Source organism: Rhinatrema bivittatum, chromosome 9, assembly GCF_901001135.1.
Source record: "Rhinatrema bivittatum chromosome 9, aRhiBiv1.1, whole genome shotgun sequence".
Classification (NCBI taxonomy): Eukaryota; Metazoa; Chordata; class Amphibia; order Gymnophiona; family Rhinatrematidae; genus Rhinatrema; species Rhinatrema bivittatum.
In genome coordinates this window covers 251,808,618-251,829,573 of record NC_042623.1, presented here as the reverse complement: position 1 = coordinate 251,829,573, position 20,956 = coordinate 251,808,618, and the positions used below count along the sequence as shown (strand labels likewise).

The window sequence follows — 20,956 nt, the reverse complement described above, 5'->3', positions numbered from 1 at the left end:
TCCAGAGGCTCTCCATCATTTTGAAATTCCAGATAGAGTTTGTCGTTTTTAGTCCATTCTTCGATGGTTGTGAGACTCATCATTAGTAGTATGAGTTGGACATCTCAGCATAGACATAGGCCTTTATAATAAAATCTTTTTTATTCATTTTCAATCAAAAACAATGGAAAAAATAGCTATTACAAAGGATCGAGCACTATGGTTGATTCTGCCCATAGGCTCTCAGGATCGCGCAGAGTACAAACACAAACAGAACAAACTCCTCGTTCCCCACCCCCCTCAGGTAGCTCTGATCTCCTTACCCTCCCTCCAACCCCAGCAGTTCCAGCTTCAAAATAAGGGTCCCCCGCTGAACAGTCATTAAGAATTAAGCTTCTGGCTCTGTAGGGTAATGACTGTATATATAAGCTCCAAAATCAGCAAGAAAGTCTTTTTCTGTTTATTCCACATTTTTCTCACAAAGGCACATTTGATGTGTACGAATTCTCCACTGAGTAATTGTTGGTGGACTATCTTCGAGCCAATTATGCAGAATCGTTTTCTTGGCTAACACAAGCACCTTTTGTATCCACAGCCTGGAAAACTTTTGTCCCCTTGCTAAAGCACTTAAATTATCAAAAAGTAAAACATGCTGCAGACATGGCAATTCTATATTTGTGATTTTCTGAACATAGCATATTACTGGCCGCCAAAATGAACTAATACTAGGACACCCCCAAAACTGATGCTCCAAAGTTCCCGTCATCATTTGACACACTGTACAGAGGTAGTCAGTCTCATTTTACATGCCAATTGTCTCGATATATAACACATAAAAAATTTATATTGCGTTTCCCGCAGATTTCTGCTATAGGCAAGGGTACGAATGCACTTAAAGCAATTCAAATATTGCTCCATTGTCATGTCCAACTCCAGTTCACTGCTCCAGTTCCGTTTAAGTTGCTCACAGTCCATTACCGGTCTTCTATTCATCAAAAACCTATATGTGAAAGATATTGTGTGCCAAACCGGATCCTCCACATCAAAAAAAAAATCAGCTAAGTGTTCCCTATTTTCAGTGGCCCAATCCTGTACACCAAGAGATTGAATATAATGCCTAACTTGTAAGAAGGCATAGTAATGTTTCTGGTCTAAATTGAATTCTTCTGCTAGCACCGGGAAGGACTTGACCATCCCTTCCTCAGTAAGAAACTGGGAAATCCATTTCAAAGCCAATGAACCCCAGAGCACAAAAGTATGGCTAGTGGTGCCAGGCATGAAATGCCCATTCCCTATTATCGGCAGCAATTGCATAATGGAGCTGTTTAACTGAAGCAGTGAACAGAGAAATTTCCACACTCGGACTAAAGGAGTCAATAAGAAGCTCTGTTTCAAAGTGTTATCTTGAAGAGCTACTGGCGAGTGCAAAAGGAAGGATGAAGGCCTTTATATCAAAGGCTTGGACCAGCTGTGCTAGTGGTCGGAGATATACGTTAAAAAGTACTGGTGACATCATGGAGCACTGGTGGACCCCACAGTTCCAGAACCAGGGTGCCAACGAGATGCCAGCAAAATGTACAGACTGCTGCCTGTCAGACAGGAAGGAGGTGAACCAGGTTAGGATCTTGCCATTTAAGCTGGCCTCTGCTAGTCATTATAGCAAAATAATGTGATCTAAAGTATTGAATGTTGCTGAAAAGTACAACAGTACCTGAACCACTGCCTTTTCAGGAGCTCATCTAATAGGGCAGAGAGGATAGTCTCTATTCTGTGACCTTGTCTGAATCTTGATTGATATGGATCCAGCTAGATTCTTTCTGCCAAGTAGTCATTTAGTTGAGATCCTGCTGTTTGTTCTACTAATTTATCCAGAAATGGGATATTAGACAGATACCAGGTGATAGTTTTCACGTTTGTCTGGATCTAGCATGGCCATTTTCTGTAGTGGCCACACCATGGATTATTATTATTTTTTTTTTTTAGACCTGCAGGTAGCAGGCCAAAGAAATGAAATAATTTACAATTTTGGATGCCTAGATTTTGAGGCCCCTGCTTGCTAGCTTCACTAACTTGGATAACCTCAGGTTGTTTGTCGCAAGGTGGCACGTGCTGTTAATAAAGAATATATCAGCTTCTCCAGAATCTAGAACCTCCAGTAAGGCCTGAAGTACTACAGTAGTGTTTTCCATCCCAGTTCTAGAGGCACACCTAACTAGTCTAACTTTCTGAACTGTCACAATGAACATGCATAAGATAGATTTGCATACATTGAAGACCCAGAGTTTGCAAATCTCCCATATACATATTTATTCTGGATATACTCAAAACCAGACTGGCTCGTGTGCCTCCAGGATTGGGTTGAGAATCACTCTACTAGAGAGGCTGGGAGGATCATGCACCGTAGGGAGAATGAGTGCTAGATACACTGAAGAACAGGGGAGAAATGGATGGGGACTGATGTCATGCAAGACATCCTGAGATTCCACAGCAAACTCTGACCTCACACGCCATCAACTCAGTGAAGATGCACATGTCAAAGTGGTGATGCCCAAAGCTCCCAGGGGATATTGGAAGCTGCAAGGAGTAGAGAGAGTGCTGCAAAGTCAGAAAGGAAAAAAACCCAGTAGAGTCAATAATCCATCAGATGCAATCACAACGTGTAAAGAGGAAGGAAGGACCCCAATAGGGAAAAAACATGAATGGTTCCAAGGTCTGGAGTGAAGCAGAAACTGCCAGACTCATGCAGGATTGGGGCACAGGTACAGTAAAAAGAATTACTTTTGCCTCAGTTGTCAAAAACTTTTCCCAAAAAAGAGACAGAAAAAGTAAGCATCAAGGATAAATAATTAGAATCAATGAATGCATATCAAAGAAAATTATTCTAGCAGCTTATTAAAGATTTATGAGGCTACACTGGGAATTTTGTACTGACTTCTGGTTGTCTTGTTATACAAAAGAAAAAGTCAGACGGCTTCTGCTGTTGTTTTGTTGGTAATTAATTCTCTCTGGTTCCGCCATCTCCCTTCTACGCTTGCCAACTTCCCCCACTAATTCATCCCCCAGAACACTAGTAAATGCTCATAAAGTGTCAGCTGTGACAGAAACTCCAGTCTGTAATTACCAGGGAAAAAAAATATATTGAATGCAATGTTTGAGAAATCTGCTCTCCTTCCCTATATAACCGACTGCACATTTGTGAATTCCACCGCACCCATCACACATGAATTCTGCAGGCTTTGTGCTTCAGCAGACAAGCACGTTCCAACAGGGGGAAAGACGCCAACAGACAGAGGGACCGAATTTTACTTTGCAAACCATTTGCAAGCATTTCTTTTTTACTGGAATCCCATTTACCCATTACAGGCATCCTAATTTACACATCCCTGTGGAGTGACGAGGACTCCGGAGATCCTGCCGTACTTACTGCAGCTGATCGATATTTAAAGTTCAAGGCATTACTGGAAAGAAGGCAGACTTCTACTGTGGTCAGGCAACATAAAAATTGCCATTTACTTACGTTCCTACCTGAAGAAAATGCAGCACTGCTATTTTTCAATACGGCGCTGAAAGCAGACAGTTTGTACAAACACAGATGCCCCGTGCACATTTGGATTTGAAGCATGCTGCAGGACATACTGAGCAAATACCAATCAAAACTTTGAAACATTTTTCAAACACCTCACTTTGCTCGAATAGGTCACCAATGTTTCAAGTTTTTGCAATTCCCAGCGTGTTTAAGTGTTACGGCAGCATGCACAGTTCTAGTAGCCGTATGGATCCTGCAGAAAACTACTGTGATGCCATTTACTAAGCCACAGAAAAAGACACACAATAGTGAGCTTCTGAGATCACATGCAACACGACAGCAGATAAGCAGCGTATGGCCCGTAGACCCCAGGCAATCTCTGGTTTTCCCTTCATTTCTTTGCAACTAAGGATCCTTTGTGCTTATCCCAGGTTCTCTTGATTCTCTTGAATTCTGGGACTGTTTTCGTCTTCTCTACTGGAAGGCTGTTCCATTTATTCACTTCCCTTTCTGTGAAGAAATATTTTGTAAATGTTATGCCCCAATACCCCTCTTTAAGCTTCATATTATGTCCTCTTCTTCTAGAACTTCCCGTGAGGCAGTGCCCCTACTGTTCCCCTATTTTCCTGTGCAGTTCCAGGTTACAGGCCTGGTCCATCTTAAATCCACTAAGGAGAGTATGCTCTGTGGGCAGGATCCTGTGGGGCAGGTGGGACTCAGCGGGCATAACCAGAGACTGGGAAATAAGAATTGGGATCCAGGTAGGGATAACCAGACCAGGCCAGGTCTCCGGGAGGAAGGCAACTCCTGTATACAACACTGTCCAAACACTGAGCTGAGATGAAGCAACACACTATAAGTAAAGAGTGTACACTGTCTGAGGAGAAGACAGTCTATGTATGGCATGTGTGAGGTTATAATAAAGAGTTACTGTTTTAGGAAAGGCTGGAGTCAGTCTAGTTTGTCTCCAGATCTGTGGGAATCACTGCTCATTCCCACACTTCCCTTTTACAGAGAAATGTTTATTTCTTGTGCATTATTTACAGCTTTGTGATATCTGAATGTCTCTATTACATCCCTCTCTCTCTTCTCTATAGAATGTTTGGTGATGACTTCACACCATTTCAGTAGCCCTTCTCTGGGCTGCTTCCATCTATATCCAATTGGAGGTATGGCCTCCAGAACTGGTTATAATAGATAAAGTTTCACCAATGGATTGCACAGAGGTTTCTACTAATTATGCCTCCCCTTAAGCATCAGGGCATTCCTCTGGCTCTAGCCACCACCTTGTCACACTGTTTTGCAATCTTTAGATCATCAGGTCTTTCTCCTAAATGATGCACGTCAGTGTCTCACTGCCCATTTCTGCATCCCAAATGAGCAATTCCTCTCTTTTCATATTGAATCTTATTGGCCAAACACTTAAACTGTTCCTTGAGCTTTCTTAGATCATCCTCATTTTGTCTACTCCACTCTGCTGTAGATCTTAGTGTTATCTGCATAAAGGAAAAAAAAATCTTCCCTACTAACCCTGCTGCAATGTCACTTATGAAAATGTTGAACAAAACTAGCCCCAGGACTAAACTCTTAAGGCACTTCCCTGAAATTCTCTTTCCTTGACAAACTTCATTTGTATTTATCACTCAACCAGTTTCTAACCCAGATGACTACCATCAGGCACACCCCTAGACTGTTCAGTTTGTTTATAAGTGTCTCTTTTTGGGGGCAGTATCTAAAACCACTGAAATTCAAGTACACCCTATCCAGCGCTCATCCTGCTCAAGAAATTGATCAGATTTGTCTAACAGAATAAAACACGTTGCTACCTTGGATTTTACAATCCGCTGGAGTTAAGATCCTTCATTATCCTGTCTTTTAGCAGGGACTCCATTCATCCTCAAGCCAGCATTTCCCACCTTTCAAAGCCAAGCCCAAGGCACACCGACATTACCTAAAATACTGTGTGGTACACACCAACCTCCCCGGGACAGGCAATGCGGATATCGAGAGGACTCGAATGGTCAAAAGAAGAGCCAGGGAAGCAACTCCAGTTGCTTCCCTGGCTCCCTTCCACATATTAAAAACAACGAAAAAGGGAGCACAAACAACACATGAATTTGTCATAATGGGCCAAGTCTACATATAAGCGCAGGAGAAGGGAAAAGGGATGCAGGCAGAAATGACGGCAAAAAAGAACCAAATGGTCCATCCAGTCCACCAGGCAAGCCCATGATAGTATCTGCTGCACTGGTCAGGTTACCCCACTGCTTATCAGTTTCCCAGACTGTAAAATCAGGGCCCTCATTGATTTCTGTCTGAATACAATTCCCCTTTTCCCCCTGCCGTTGAAGAAGAGAGCAATGTTGGAGTTGCATCAACAGTATTAAGACATTGATTAAAAGGTAGCAACCACAACACCAGCAAGTTACCCCATGAATTCTTCATTTCCATTCCTCTAGCCTTTAGGGATCCACAGTGTTGATCCCATGCCCCTTTGAATTCTTTCACTGTTTTTGTCTTCACCACCTACTCCAGAAGAGCATTCCAGGCATTCACCACCCTCTCTGTGAAGAAATATTTCCTGACATTGGTTCTCAGTCATCCTCTCTGGAGTTTCGTTTCAAGACTACTAGTTCTACTGATTTCTTTCCAATGGAAAAGGTTTAACGATTGTGCATCATTAAAACTTTTCAGGTATCTGAAGGTCTGAATCATATCTCCCCTGCACTTCCTCTCTTCCAGGGTATTCATATTCAGATCCTTTCTTTATCATATCTCCCCTGCACTTCCTCTCTTCCAGGGTATTCATATTCAGATCCTTTCTTTATCATATCTCCCCTGCACTTCCTCTCTTCCAGGGTATTCATATTCAGATCCTTCGGCCTCTCCTCATAAATCTTCCGATGCTGACCCCACACCATTTTGGTCACTCTTCTTTGGAGAGCCTCCATCTTGTCTCTATCTTTATTGAAATACAGGCTCCAGTACTGAACACAGTACTCACCAAGTACTGTACAAAGGCATCACCACTTCCTTTTTCTTACTGGTTTATTACTCTATGCAGCCCAGCATTTTTTCTAGCATTAGCTATCGCCTTGTCACATTGCTTCATCACCTTCAGATCACCAGACACTATCACTCCAAGGTCACTCTCCCAATCCGTGCACATCAGTCTAACACATTCAGCTCTTTTGAATTACCGCACTCCAGATGCATGACTCTTCACTTCTTGGCATTGAACCCCAGCTGCCAAATCCTCGACCAGTCCTCAAGCTTTCTTAAATCACTTTTCATTTTCTCTGTTCCTTCAGGCGTGTCCAGTGCCATGAACTTACATCCCTCTCTTCCCCACTTCCCGTAATTTTAACCCCCAATCCCCATCTCGCCCAATCATGACAGCCCATGATTCCCTCTGGAACCCATCTAATCTGGTCAGTAGATGTCACTATTGAGTGCTGTGTTTCCTTTCTTGTCAGGTGCTGTGAACGCTGCCTCAGGATCAGATGGCCCCAGGAGCAGAAGACAGGCTTAGTTCTACTTAAATTTTCCTAACCCATCTGGAAGTCAGTTCTCAGCTTTAAACTTCAAAAAAGAAAATAAATGTCTTTGGCAGCTACAGAAGGCTTCTTAAACTGGTTTGACACCAACTTTTCAAATGCATTGCATGAAAGTTAACTAAAGACTACTTTGCCTATCAAATCTCCTTGATATCTTGGAAACCCCACTCTCATTTGCAGGATGTGATTCCTCATGCTCACTCCAAAATTAAACTTGCCACAAGCGCAACATACATGTAGTCTGGTTCATGCCACCTTGCTTATAACCACCAGCTGGGTGCTTTTGAAAGGGTATCTAGTTGATAGGAATGATGACAATGTCCAGAAGCAGAGGAAGGGCAGGAGAGATGAGGTACTTCTGTAATGAGTATTAGGCACTAATGTGGGGTTCAGTTATCCCCATCTCTGCCTCCTTCATTTTCACAGGCATGAGTGACAATGTCCCTCTAATAAAGTATGCAAGAGGTGCACAGATCCACAGCCAAACAACATTTTTTTTTAATTACTACCTATTTTACTGACCATAGAAACAATACCGTTCTACATCAGCTATCAAGAGCAGTAACAAATGGAAGAAAACAATAAACTACTGACACACAACATTTTCACAGATTACAAAACAACCCTTCAAAAGAAGCACATGGTCAAATGATTTTATTCCAAAAAAGACATGAAATGCTGAATGTGAATGAGGGGCTCAACCTGTTAATGGCAAAGGAAAAGAACTGGTTGACATCAATATGCACCCGTGGACATATTTTTAGGCTCTCTGCAAAGCCTACGGGCTTGTTCAGAAGATTTGGTTATCTGCTCTTGCAAAATCCCAGAAAAATGGATATAAAACCTTAACACCAAATTCATTTGCTTGATTTTAATGGAGATTTATTGTTTCTTCCGTTAGTTTAACATCTTAAAAAGTGTAATTACATACAGAGAATAAGTGCTATGCAACCATATTCAGATAAGCCAGACTGGGCTCTAGTGCCATCATGGAACAGTCAGCTAATGACCCATTATGGCACATTGAGTCACCAGTTGGCGTAATGGTTCCACAATACCAGCAATACCATGTTTCAAAGCAAAACAATGCCATCAGAAAGTCAACAATGTTTGCTGGAAACAGAAAATAAAAATCTCTATTCTGAGCAATCCATAATTTTTCTTCCTTTAAAATTTGGAATATTAATATGTCTGGCTTCTAAAAAGAATAGAATGGCATACATTGAGCTTTGACTCTTTGGAATATGTGACTGATAAAATTTGCTGCAGAAAATTTACTGAGAAGTACACACAAAAAAAGACCAACAAGGTTTACTTCTCAGGCACTAAACTCTTGAGAACATATTCACCGACTATGCAGTATTAGTGGCCGCACTCAACTCAGAATAAAAAGTCATAGATCTGTCAGCAGTGAATTTCTAAAACGTGCCCCCACTCGTACCAGCTGTCAGCAGTGCAATACTTAGCCGTTTGCACATGTCTCTTTATACACAATAGTTTTCAAAACATGTAAAGTTTATGGTGTCAGCTATCAAGGGATTAGCCAAAATCTCATTGGGAAATAGATTGCCTCAATAGGAACGCAATTTGTGTAGGATAAACCATCTCAATTTCACAAATCTAAGCAGCTCACAAATGTAGTTTGTATTTATTTATTTCAAAGATTTGTTTCCCAAACTTAGCCGCAATTCAGGGTGAGATATTAATACTTCCTAATGACAATAACAAATCGCAACCCCTAACGAAGATGTGGAGAAATATGCATTAAAGGCTGCAGGACGTCACAACTTGACCACGCATAGCCTTCAGATTCATTTGGACACTCCTATGCATCATTTAGTATAAGTGTTATGATGGATTTTCATGCCTTTACATAGAGCAGAGTTCTATCACCCAAATTAGTCCTGTAGAGAACTGGGTTCTATTAAAGTTGTAACATCTTTGATTGGACCAACATACGGACAATCCAAGAGAGAGATGTTGTATAGGATATGAGGCTCTTACTGCAAATCTGCAAAGCCAAGCAATAGCCTCCTTGTTTAGTGAGTTCAGAGCTCTTAATTACCCTCTTAGGGCCTGATTCACTAAGGCATTTCTCTCATTTTATATCTATGGGAAAATGACTTCATGAATCAGGCCCTTAGGCCTGGATTTATCAAAATGCACTAAATACCGCATGTGATAGAAAAAGGGGTGTGATTTATGCTAATAGGCAGTTTATCACAATTTGTGCTAATCCCTATGCAAAGAGCTAAGTTGCTGCAAATTGTGATAACTGCCAGAATGTGGTATTTCCTATGTACAATCACTGGGGACGACGACCATGTTTACTGAGAAAGAGAGAGAACCTAGCCATAATGCCCTCACCCTAGATAGGCATTTATATCTCTATGGGAGGCCCACCTAGTAACTCGAGGTGAGGTTTAGGTATTAGTGTAGGGGTTAGGGGCCACTTTGACATTCAAAGTGAAGATCTGATGACCTTCGGAGTGAGGAAACTCACCCAAAGATGAGATTTGTGTAATGTTTTCTCAACCTAGCTTGATGGACTCTCTACCTGGGTAACATCTTTTTCAGATTTGCATCACACCAAAAATTATGGTGCAATCGTATGCGTTAAGGGCTTATCACATCCGTTAACGGTGATTTTCGAATGCGTTAAGCCCTTAACGCATGTAAAAATGCCTTATAGCATTTTGATAAATTGACCCCCTTAGTTTGCAACAGAGACATACAACTTTAAAACATGCGGAAATATAAATACTTTAAAATATGCAACATAGTTTTTGTCTCTTCCCACGTGTATAATGAGTTGGCTCTGAAGTCTTTGCACTGAAGGCTAGCCTTGTGTGCACTCGCCTTTGCCTGTCCTGAATCTGTGTAGCGGGGATCTTTCTTGTGCTAATTCACAGCTAGAAAGTTGATAAGTGCGATGTGACACAAGGATCTTGCTTGTGAATCGTGCTATAAGGGTTCTAAAGAACCTTCAGAGGCCACTTAGCATAAATAAAGGGATACCTCAGCCTAACAAGAATCCATACTTGTTATAGATGACTTAGCTATCAGCTGAATAATGTACTAAACTGTTACTTTTAATTTTACCATTAAAAAAATGTTTCCTATACTTAGCATTAATACCAATGTTATTTGAAGAACAGTTAGGGGCTAATTCAACATTCTCCTGCTTCTTGGTTTTTGTTCTGTCTGATGAACTAGTCTGGCTTCTGCTAGTGACCACCACCATTGTGCAGCTGGATAGGGGCTGCAAAAATAAATGTGCAAACTTTATATTGGTTGAACTTTGCAGCAGTAGCCCCTCAAAATGGCACTCAGATCCTCAGCACCAAAGTGTCCATACAGGCAGTGCTCCAGAGCCCCGCGATTGTGTGGTCACAGGAAAAACAGCAGAGTAAGTTTGTTGCTATACATTTGACATTCTACTGTAGAATCAACATTCCTGAAAGCTCTCCCACTCTTAATTCAATCTTTTTAGCAAATCTACAGGGTGCCTTCCTGCCTTCAGTCTCAGTTCTCTCTCTCTCTGCTCCAGGCCATCCCCTGCAAACAACCTGAGGGCACCTTGTCCTTCTGTTGTTCCCCCCCGCCCCACCCCTGTTCTTCCTGTCCAAAGTGAACAGGACTGGGGGGGAAATAAGACAGCTAAGTTGGAGTGGATAGAGAAAGCATTCAGAATGTTTGACCTCTCAAAGATCTCTTGAACCTTATCAAATCAAAGATACTTTTGCTATAATTCTTGGATGGAGTAATGACACTTTAGAAGAATTTTGTCTTTATACAGAGGTTCTTGCACCTGCATTTATAGTCAACCCTAAACCTGTTACAATGATGTGGATGTGGAAGTCTTTTGGAAGTCTGCAACTGGACGTTTTTGGAAGGAAATCTACAACTGCTGGTGTCCAATAGCTGGAAGAAAGGGCATTCATTTCAGAAGTCTTGAGTTGCGCTACTGTTGACAAGTTTCAAGCTTGTGTTAGTTCAGCCCCCCTCCTCCCTCCTTTTTGGGTCTGTTACCATGTGCACAATATATGTGCACAAAGTTTTCCGTGCAATTAACAACATGACAAACTACTATTACTGAGGGCATGTTCAGCATACATAAGCTCATATACTTGGAAAGACAAGGACTTTCTCAAGAAAATATACAAAAAAAAAAAAAAAAAAAAAAGGATGGTTACACCATATTTCAATTCAAAACAAAAGCGTCATTTCACAGTTAAAAGTTTGTAACACACTGCCAGGCATGCATCCTAACAACCCAATATGTTTCCAGAAACCTCGGGCACACTGGATTTTTAAACTCTACTTTGCAGTAATACAATTGTTGCTACTTTTTTTTTCTTATGTAGTACTCCCAAATCAATGAGCATCTAGTTGCTGTTTTGGATCAAAGCATTACTGTAATACAAGATAGACATGGCCTCATTCATTCAATAGTCTAGCCACTGCAACAGGAATGACAAAACAAATGTAGCATTCTCCAGGAAAGGTCTGACTCAGCGCTCGATTTTTGGCAATGAAACAAAGAGAATGTCAGATACTCACTGCACTGAATTTGCTGGCCTCAGTCTGAAAATATGAAGAACGGCCTAGCAAATGACATTCTATAGTGGATGTTCAGCATTTCCTAAACGTAACTCAGCCCCAGCCCCAGTCCTCCCATGATGCACCAACCATCCTGGCACAGTCAGAGTATAAGAGCATAGGAACACAAGAAGTTCCAGGTTGGGTCAGAGGTCCATCAAGCACAGCATCCTATCTCCAATGGTGGCCAATCCCAACAAGTAGAGCCAATTTCTGGTTGCTGACTTCCAGGGATGAGTGGTGGGTTTCCCAGAGTTACCTGGTTAATAAGAGTTTATGGACTTTTCCTCCGGGAATTTGTCCATCCTCTTTGTAAACCCAGTTATGCTAGTTGCTTTGACCACATCCTTCGGCAACAAATTCCACAGTTTGTGAATTCCGTGAAAAGACGCTGAATTCACAGGTAGCAGATTTCAAACAGTTTTAAATTTGCTACCTGTTCAAAGATTGTTCCCTAATCTGAGGGGTAGATTTTTAAAAACAGCGCGATCGCGTACTTTTGTTTGCGCAGCAGGCGCAAACAAAAGTATGCTGGATTTTATAAGACACGCGCATAGCCGCACGTATCCTCTAAAATCCTGGATCGGCGTGCGCAAGGCTGCCGATTTTGGGCAGCCGGCGCGCGCCGAGCCGCGCAGCCTGCCTCCGTTCCCTCCGAGGCCACTCCGAAATCGGAGCGGTCTCGGAGGGAACGCTCTTTCGCCCTCCCCTCACCTTCCCCTCCCTAACCCACCCCCCCGGCCCTATCTAAAACCCCCCCCCCCTTACCTTTGTCCGTAGATTTACGCCTGCGAGAAGCAGACGTAAATCTACGCGCGCCAGCGGACTGCTGGCGCACCGTCCTCCGACCCGGGGGCTGGTCCAAAGGCCAGCACCACACCCCCGGTCCCGCCCCCGAAATGCGTCATCGGGTCCCGCCCCCTTCCAAAAACCCCGGGACCTACGCACGTCCCGGGGCTCTGCGCGCGCCGGCGGCCTATGGAAAATAGGCGCGCCAGCGAGCAAGGCTTTTAAAATCCGCCCGTTAGTATTTGCAAGGGTAAATAACCATCCCTTATTTGCCTGTTCCACCTCCCTCTATCAACCCCTCTCAATTGACTCTTCTCAAAGGTAGTCACTCCTAACCTGTTTAGCCTTTCTTCATAAGGGTGCTGTTCCATCCCCTTTGCCACTTTTGCTGCCCTTCTCTCTACCTTTTCTAATTCTGCTATGTCTTTTTGAGATGGGGGTAACCCGAACTGCATACAATACTCAGTGTGGTCACACCATAGATCTATACAGAGGCATTCTCCATTTCTTTCTAATTAATTCACAGCATTGTTTCTTTTTTTTTTTTTACCAGCAGTGAATACTGACCTGACAATTTCAACGTACTGTCCACAATGATTCCAAGATCATTTACTTGTGTAAAGTTAGGGATTATTTTTCCCCACATATATCACTTTGCACTTCTTTATGTTAAATTTTATCTGCCATTTAGATGCCCAAGTTCCCCAGTCTCAGAAGGCCCTTCTTACAGTTCTTTTTCATAGTCTGCCTGAATATTTTTTGCCACCTCTCGGGTCACTCCCTTTTCTAGATCATTAATAAACAAGACCAGTCCAAGGACGGATCCCTGAGCACGCCACTATTCACTACTTCTCCCCCAGGAAAACTGACCATTTAGCTCTACTCTTGGTATTCCATCATCAGTTTCTAGAGATGAAACCAACTCCAAAGCATGCCCAAGTGAAATGCCAGCTTTCGTTCTGAGTGTGTGTTTTAGGGCAGGTTCTAATTCACTTATACAGTTGCATTTTTATTTTCTTGCTGTTTTGCCTTTGTTGTTGCACATTGCATTTATTTAAGTGGTATTCTCTAGGTGTATTTGTTGTTTATTTTATGGACATGCCCTTGTTGTAATCCACTTTGAGCATGATCTTATGAGGGGGGTGGACTTAAAACTAAATATGTGACTTCTGCACCTGCATCACTATGGCGATTACACCATTCCACCGCTCTTTTATATGCTCATTTCAGAGTAATAAATCTGCACCACAATTAAAAGGAAAAATATATACGCTAGCAGCATTCAAGATATATAAAAGATCCCAAAGGGAGGAACACAAAGAAGAATATCTGATTCAACTGAGGGAGACAAAGAAATTAATCAAGTTGGCAAAAAGTCAAGCGGAAGAGAGGATTGCCAAGGAGATAAAAAATGGAGACAAAACATTTTTCAGATACATCAGCGAAAAGAGAAAGATCCAAAGTGGTATAGTGAAATTGAAAGGTGGTAATGATCAATGTGTGGAGGGAGACGAAGAAATGGCAGAAATATTAAACGAATACTTCAGCTCTGTGTTCACTAAAGAAGACCCTGGAGAAGGACCATCTCTACACAACAAAAAACTGGTGGGAAGTGGAATAGATGAAAATCCTTTTACAGTAGAAAATGTGTGGGAAGAGCTAAAGAACCTGAAAGTGGACAAAGCCATGGGGCCTGATGGGATTCATCCAAGGATATTGAGGGAGCTCAGAGATGTTCTGGCAGCTCCGCTGTGTGACCTGTTCAATAGATCCCTAGAAACGGGAGTGGTGCCGAGTGATTGGAGAAGAGCGGTGGTGGTCCCGCTTCACAAGAGTGGGAACAGGGAGGAGGCTGGCAACTACAGACCGGTCAGCCTCACTTCGGTGGTGGGAAAAGTAATGGAGTCACTGCTGAAAGAGAGAATAGTGAACTATCTACAGTCCGGAGAATTGATGGACCAGAGGCAACATGGATTCACCAGGGGAAGATCCTGTCAGACAAATCTGATTGACTTTTTTGACTGGGTAACCAAGGAATTGGATCGAGGAAGAGCGCTCGATATCATATACTTGGATTTCAGCAAAGCTTTTGACACAGTTCCGCACAGGAGACTGGTGAATAAAACGAGAAGCTTGGGAGTGAGTGCCGAGGTGGTGACCTGGATTGCAAATTGGTTGACGGACAGAAGACAATGTGTGATGGTAAATGGAACCTTCTCTGAAGAGAGAGCGGTTTTAAGTGGTGTACCGCAAGGATCGGTGTTGGGACCGGTCCTGTTCAATATCTTTGTGAGCGACATTGCGGACGGGATAGAAGGCAAGGTTTGTCTTTTCACGGATGACACTAAGATCTGCAACAGAGTGGACACGCCGGAAGGAGTGGAGAGAATGAGACGGGATCTAAGGAAACTGGAAGAGTGGTCGAAGATATGGCAGCTGAGATTCAATGCCAAGAAGTGCAAAGTCATGCATATGGGGAGTGGAAACCCGAATGAACTGTATTCGATGGGGGGGGGAAAGGCTGATGTGCACGGAGCAGGAGAGGGACCTTGGGGTGATAGTGTCTAATGATATGAAGTCTGCGAAACAATGCGACAAGGCTATAGCAAAAGCCAGAAGAATGCTGGGCTGCATAGAGAGAGGAATATCGAGTAAGAAAAGGGAAGTGATTATTCCCTTGTACAGGTCCTTGGTGAGGCCTCACCTGGAGTACTGTGTTCAGTTCTGGAGACCGTATCTTCAAAAAGACAAAGACAAGATGGAAGCGGTACAGAGAAGGGCGACCAGGAAGGTGGAGGATCTTCATCGGATGACGTACGAGGAGAGATTGAAGAATCTAAATATGTACACCCTGGAGGAAAGGAGGAGCAGAGGCGATATGATACAGACTTTCAGATACTTGAAAGGTTTTAATGATCCAAAGACAACGACAAACCTTTTCCGTAGGAAAAAAATCAGCAGAACCAGGGGTCACGATTTGAAGCTCCAGGGAGGAAGATTCAGAACCAATGTTAGGAAGTATTTCTTCACGGAGAGGGTGGTGGATGCCTGGAATGCCCTTCCGGAGGATGTGGTGAAGACCAGAACTGTGAAGGACTTCAAAGGGGCGTGGGATAAACACTGTGGATCCATAAAGTCAAGAGGCCGCCAATGAAGAATGGGTGACTCACCAGAATGATGGCTACTGCCTGGAGACAATACCCTTATTCAATAAACGTACACATGCTTACTGTGACTCCAACATCGTTCTAGCTTCAACAGCAAGAGGAAATGTGGAATAAAGGATCTGCACTCACAAAGGGGGGAGTAGCTGGCTTGTTACGGCGGTTACTACCCCAAACCAAATAAGCCTGTTACTTCTATTTCTATGCATATACAGCATAGTTCTCTGCTTCAACGGCAGGGGAGAAGAAAAAACTGATACTTCACGCATATCCAGCATAGCTCCCTGCTTCAACGGCAGGGGAGAAGAAAAAAGGGTTCACAGTCACAAAGCGGGGAGTAGCTGGCTTGTTACGGCGGTTACTACCCCAAACCAAATGTGCCTGATACTTCACTTTCGATGCATATCCAGCATGGCTCTCTGTTTCAACAGCATGGGAGAAGAATAAACTGATACTTCAAGCATATCCAGCATAGCTCCCTGCTTCAACGGCAGGGGAGAAGATAAACAACCAATAAGGGCTGTATAACATAGTCTGAGTAAAACAAATAAGCATGGGTGTAGCTTGCTTATTGCGGCGGTTACTACCCCTACTACCCCTAACTTATCAGCTAGATATTCACTTGGATGCAGCTCCATCACTGCTTTCTACATTAATGGTGGGGGTGGAAAGGAAATAGAACCAAGAGCTAAGAGAAACAGATAAGTATGAGAGAAAAAGTGTGTGAAGCTTGCTGGGCAGACTGGATGGGCCATTTGGTCTTCTTCTGCCGTCATTTCTATGTTTCTATGTAAGCATGCACATCTTGAGTATTTTTTTGTCCATTTTTTCCTGCCTCTTCCCTTCACCAACGTGAATCTAAAGCACTGAGGTGGCCTTCTGCAGAGCAGCAAGCAAGACTCAGATCCCGAGCTGCTGGATGTACAGTCACAGGATGGAAACACTGCTTTTTCAAGTCTCAAAATTTTGCCTTAAAAAAGCAGACATCAGCATTGTGCAGCTCCCACCAAAGACAACACAACTGGCAAGTCTTCCTCCTTAGACCCACCATGGCTGTGTATTTGGGGAGCAGGTCAGGTTAAAGGACAGAGTTTATTTATTCATCAAATGTCTTTCTCTGTGCTCATTAAGAACCTGATTCACTAAAGGCTTCTTTCTCATTCTATTTTGGGGGGTGGGGGGGGGGGGGGGAGGAAGCTTAGTGAATCCGGCCCTGGATGAATCCTCACACCATAATAGTTTAGAGCATAAGATGTGCCACTCAGAGTCAGAGCAAAGGTCCATTGGGCTCAGCATCCTATCTCAGACCGTGGTCAAGCCGGGTCACCACTACCTAGCAAATCCCAAAGAGTAGACCCGTTCCTTGTTTTGATGGGAAAAAAAATGAGTGAAGCAAAACCATACCCAGGGACCCAAGACAACTGTGACAGTCTTCTGAGCGGCAAATTTTGGAGACAGACAAAAAAAAAAAACAAAATTATGGGCAAGATGTAAAATAAGCAGCACAGCAAATGGAGGTGAGAGCTGTCATATCAGTTCACTTCCCCTCACTGTATGACCTTCAATAAGCCATGTACTCCCCATGTGCTCCGGTGCAGGTCTTGAAATTTTGGGACAGAGTCATTCTAATCCTATCAACAACATGGTACAACAGTGTGCACACTGATCCCACTATATAATATTATAATGCTAATTTGAACATTTGAAAATGAGGTTTTAAAAGCCCCTCTTCTCTGTAGTGCTGCCTCATTAACTGCATGTATCCAACACACTCTCTTTATACACCTAAGCATGAAAAGGACTAAGAATTTAAATGCAGGATCAGACACCAGATCACTGAAGCATGGTGAGCTACAATGACAGTTGCTTTTTTTTAGCTGTATCAACAGAACACTGCAGCTCTTCATGTCGAGAGCCAATAACCCAAAAGCCACAGAAGCCCTGCCCTTCTAACCTAGAAACTTGACGGACCAATGTAGATGTCTGCTCTTCTCCTGCTCTTCATTCTCTTTCTAAACAGACCAAATGAAGACATCAAAGCGATACCTCATCGCCATCCAAACAAAACACTGACCTTGCAAGAATTAAAAATAATAATTAATAACAATAGTAACAATCGCCACCTTCTGAAACACTGGAGCTTCTGCTACATGAAGACCTATCTTATGTAACCGTACATCCAAAGTTATTCTCAGAGTCCACCTCTCACCAGCTTGCTCTCCAGAAAGTTTTCTGCACCTGCCCAATTCAGACTGAGGCTGTGGAGGCATCCTGCCCACAACAGCGTATACTGAAGGGGCTGTAATGTCAAGGCAGTGCAGGGATCAAGAGGAGCTTTCAGCAACCTCACAGACAATCTAGCATACAAAGGTGGGTAGCTTGAGGCAGAGAAAAGCAGAGTCTCAACTGCACTGAAAGGTCTTTGGGTATGCAGTCCTGTAATGAAAATGTTTTAGTTTGGTTTTTTTTTAGCTATCACATTTGTCTTTGGATGAATGTCTGCAGGTCACCAGTGAGGGGCAAAACAAGGAGTCCCCCCTTTGGGGAACTCCATCAGGGGGTGAGGGAGGAAGTGAGTTATGTAAGTAGGGGATAGGCTTTTGTGTTAATGGGTTGGAATCTCTGCCTTTCTTGAGAATGATGGTTGGTTTTCGGAACGATGTTGGTTATTATTGGCTACATTATACTGGATATGCTGGGTTTTTTGAAGTATTGCTATTTTATGTACTTTAGGTTGCATGGTTTTTAATTGTATTGTTTTGATTGGATGGTATTTTTAGCTTGGTATAAGCTAGGAGAGGATGTGAATAATGTTGTCATGTTATTATTTTATTGTATTTTTATACTGATTTGTAACCTGCTATGAGTCTTTTTTGGGGAAAAGGTGACATAAATAAGAAACAGAACTAATAACTTGATTACTTGTCTGTTCATGCAACTACAAAAATGCAGGAAGTGCTGCACATACCTCTCTTAGAAAAGAGTATACAGGCCTACAACAGTGAGGTGCCTTCCCGATAGAAAGCAATTACTCAAGATTTTTTTTTTTTTTTGCTTAGATAGCATATTTACTATTGATTGCGGATTCAAACACTGTGAAATGACTGGAAGGCCTGGACCGGTTGCTACTGTTTGTGACCTTTCCTTTCGCAATGATTTCAGAATGCTTTAACTTGAGTTTAGCAAGCTCAGTTTTCCCAAGCCAGCTCAAGGGACTTTCTCCAGAAAACCCAGCCAAAAAAAAACAAACAACTTTTCACATGTTCTCCACAAATATCCATGCATCATACATTATTACCTGTCCAGACCATAGAGAGATGCTGGCTGGTACATCAAGAAGCCAAAAACATTTTTTTTTTTAAAAGGCAGAGTTCAATCAATCAGTCTTTAGAATTAATTAATTAAAGAAAATAGTATTCCCAATCCATGTCTGTTGTAGGGTTCTAGGGAACAACAAGTTCACCTTTTCACTGGGCTTGAAGGATGAAAAGGAGATTTAAAAAAAACTCCGCTCATATAAAACACTCAGAAATCTTCCAATATGCTCAGCCAGGACTATTTTACACTTTATGTGTTCAATATCGGGTTCAGGTGGAAAACTGAAAAAAGAAAAAAAGTTAATATCTTCTTCCAACAAAGAATGGTTTTTCCTAAGAAAAACAATCCCCGGTACACCTGATTTTTAAAACCAAAACTAGATAGAAAAAAAATGTATTGCCTATAATATTAAATAGCATTTAGAGAAAATATAAAAATGCATGAAAATGCTGCAGGGGTTTTTTTTCCCCCCCCCCTTTTTATGGGTTCAACAAGGTGTCCCAAGGAGGGTGTGTACCTAAATTTACCAACGCCCCAACTGTGTCTGAGAAGATAATAGCAATCGTCAGTCCAGTCAGCCACACTCCCCCTCCCTCCTTCAGTGTTTCACAAATATTGGGTACTGTTTTGCAAGCACGATGAATACTTCCTTTGCCTAGAGTACCTGGTACCCAAAAAAAAAAAAAAGGAAGTCTTGTCTGATTAACATAACAAGGTACAGGCAGTCCTTATTTTACAAGGGTGATCTTTAAGGAAAAAAAACCGAAAAGAGGCTTATAATTTTCCAATACAATAACAATAGCATCAAACATGGACTCTATAACGAGGTCGTCTTTAGTCGCTCTTCTTACAGGGGCTGAGTCAGCTCGCAAGAATGTACATATTATGCAAATCGACTGCAGCTATACAAAGAAATGTCATAGGCGTGAAATCCAAAATCTGCCTGAAAGCTTTTTTTTTTTTTTTTTCTCCAAAGGACTTCCTTCAAAGGAAAAAAAAAAAAATTGTAACCTGGAATAAAATTAGCACATTTTACAACCGTAAAGCGACAGGTCGGCTGCTAGCCTTTAAAGGTGACAAAGGCTAGGTTTAAAAAAAAAAAAAGGATAAAAAAGGTTAGAATCTAAATAAAAGATCAGCCATATAAGGGCGCCTCATAATGCAATACTACTGTAACAGCCAGCACAAAGCACAGAATTGACTGGAGGGATATTGAATGAAATTGAAACAATTAAAAAATTAAAATATACTTAAGTCTACATATTAAGACACCTTTCAAACAAGAAAACCGTATTCACTTAAAGGAGTAGCTTAACGCCCATCATAATCAGGTCCTTAGAAGTTCATATGCCCAAGCTGTGCCATGCAATAATTAAACTGCAATATAATGCAACTGTACATATTGCAAAGAGCATCTGACCAACGATAAAGCAGCCCACGGTCATCGATCCTGCTGTTGTTTGGTTTGGGTTTTTTTTTAATCACAAATGTGTCACACAGACAATGTAACTGCAAACTCAATCTTTGTAAAAGGGAGAAAACGAGGGAGTTTTTTTGTCCTCACCCTTAGCGCCGAGAGATCTATCTCGTCTAGGCTGCGAGCCGGCGAATCGCTCGCCATGTTTACTTCTTTCCGGTGAAAATGACAAAAATCGTCCCCTTTATTCCCCTTTCGATTTACTTCTCTCTCTCTCTCTCTCTCAGCCTGCGCACGAGCCCGGGCGATCCGTGACCCGGACCAAAAATAATTTGCAAAACAACCCCCCCCCCCCAAAAAAAAAAATAATTAAAGGGGGGAAAGAGAACCCCCCCAAACTGCAGGAATCCGGTGCGATCCTGGGGAAGGTGCGCGGGCAGCGCCAGCCTCACCGGTGATGGCGAGTGGGTGGATCGAGGCAGGACATGCTTTCTGCCTTCGCCCGGCTACTGCTGCTGCTGCTGCAAGGAGCCCGATCACCTCCCCCGAGCTGGGAGGGGGGGGGGAAGCAGCAGCAGCACGCGAGCGCCTGTCACTGCATCCT

At 42.6% G+C, this 20,956-nt stretch overlaps 1 protein-coding gene across 12 annotated transcripts in view; it reads right to left on the bottom strand.

Moving 5' to 3' along the window:
* The window catches only part of TNIK (TRAF2 and NCK interacting kinase), a 559,589-nt gene extending 538,879 nt beyond the window's left edge, over positions 1 to 20,710 (bottom strand). For 4 of the 12 annotated variants that reach the window (XM_029617206.1, XM_029617211.1, XM_029617208.1 and 1 more), the window contains exon 1: positions 20,500 to 20,710. In XM_029617206.1, the coding sequence (XP_029473066.1) occupies positions 20,500 to 20,556 (57 nt within the window). In that variant the 5' untranslated portion in view covers positions 20,557 to 20,710. The remainder of the gene's footprint in view (positions 1 to 20,499) is intronic. The other 8 variants (XM_029617209.1, XM_029617210.1, XM_029617214.1 and 5 more) reach the window with 6 other exon arrangements.
* Between the last annotated feature and the right edge of the window lie 246 nt (positions 20,711 to 20,956).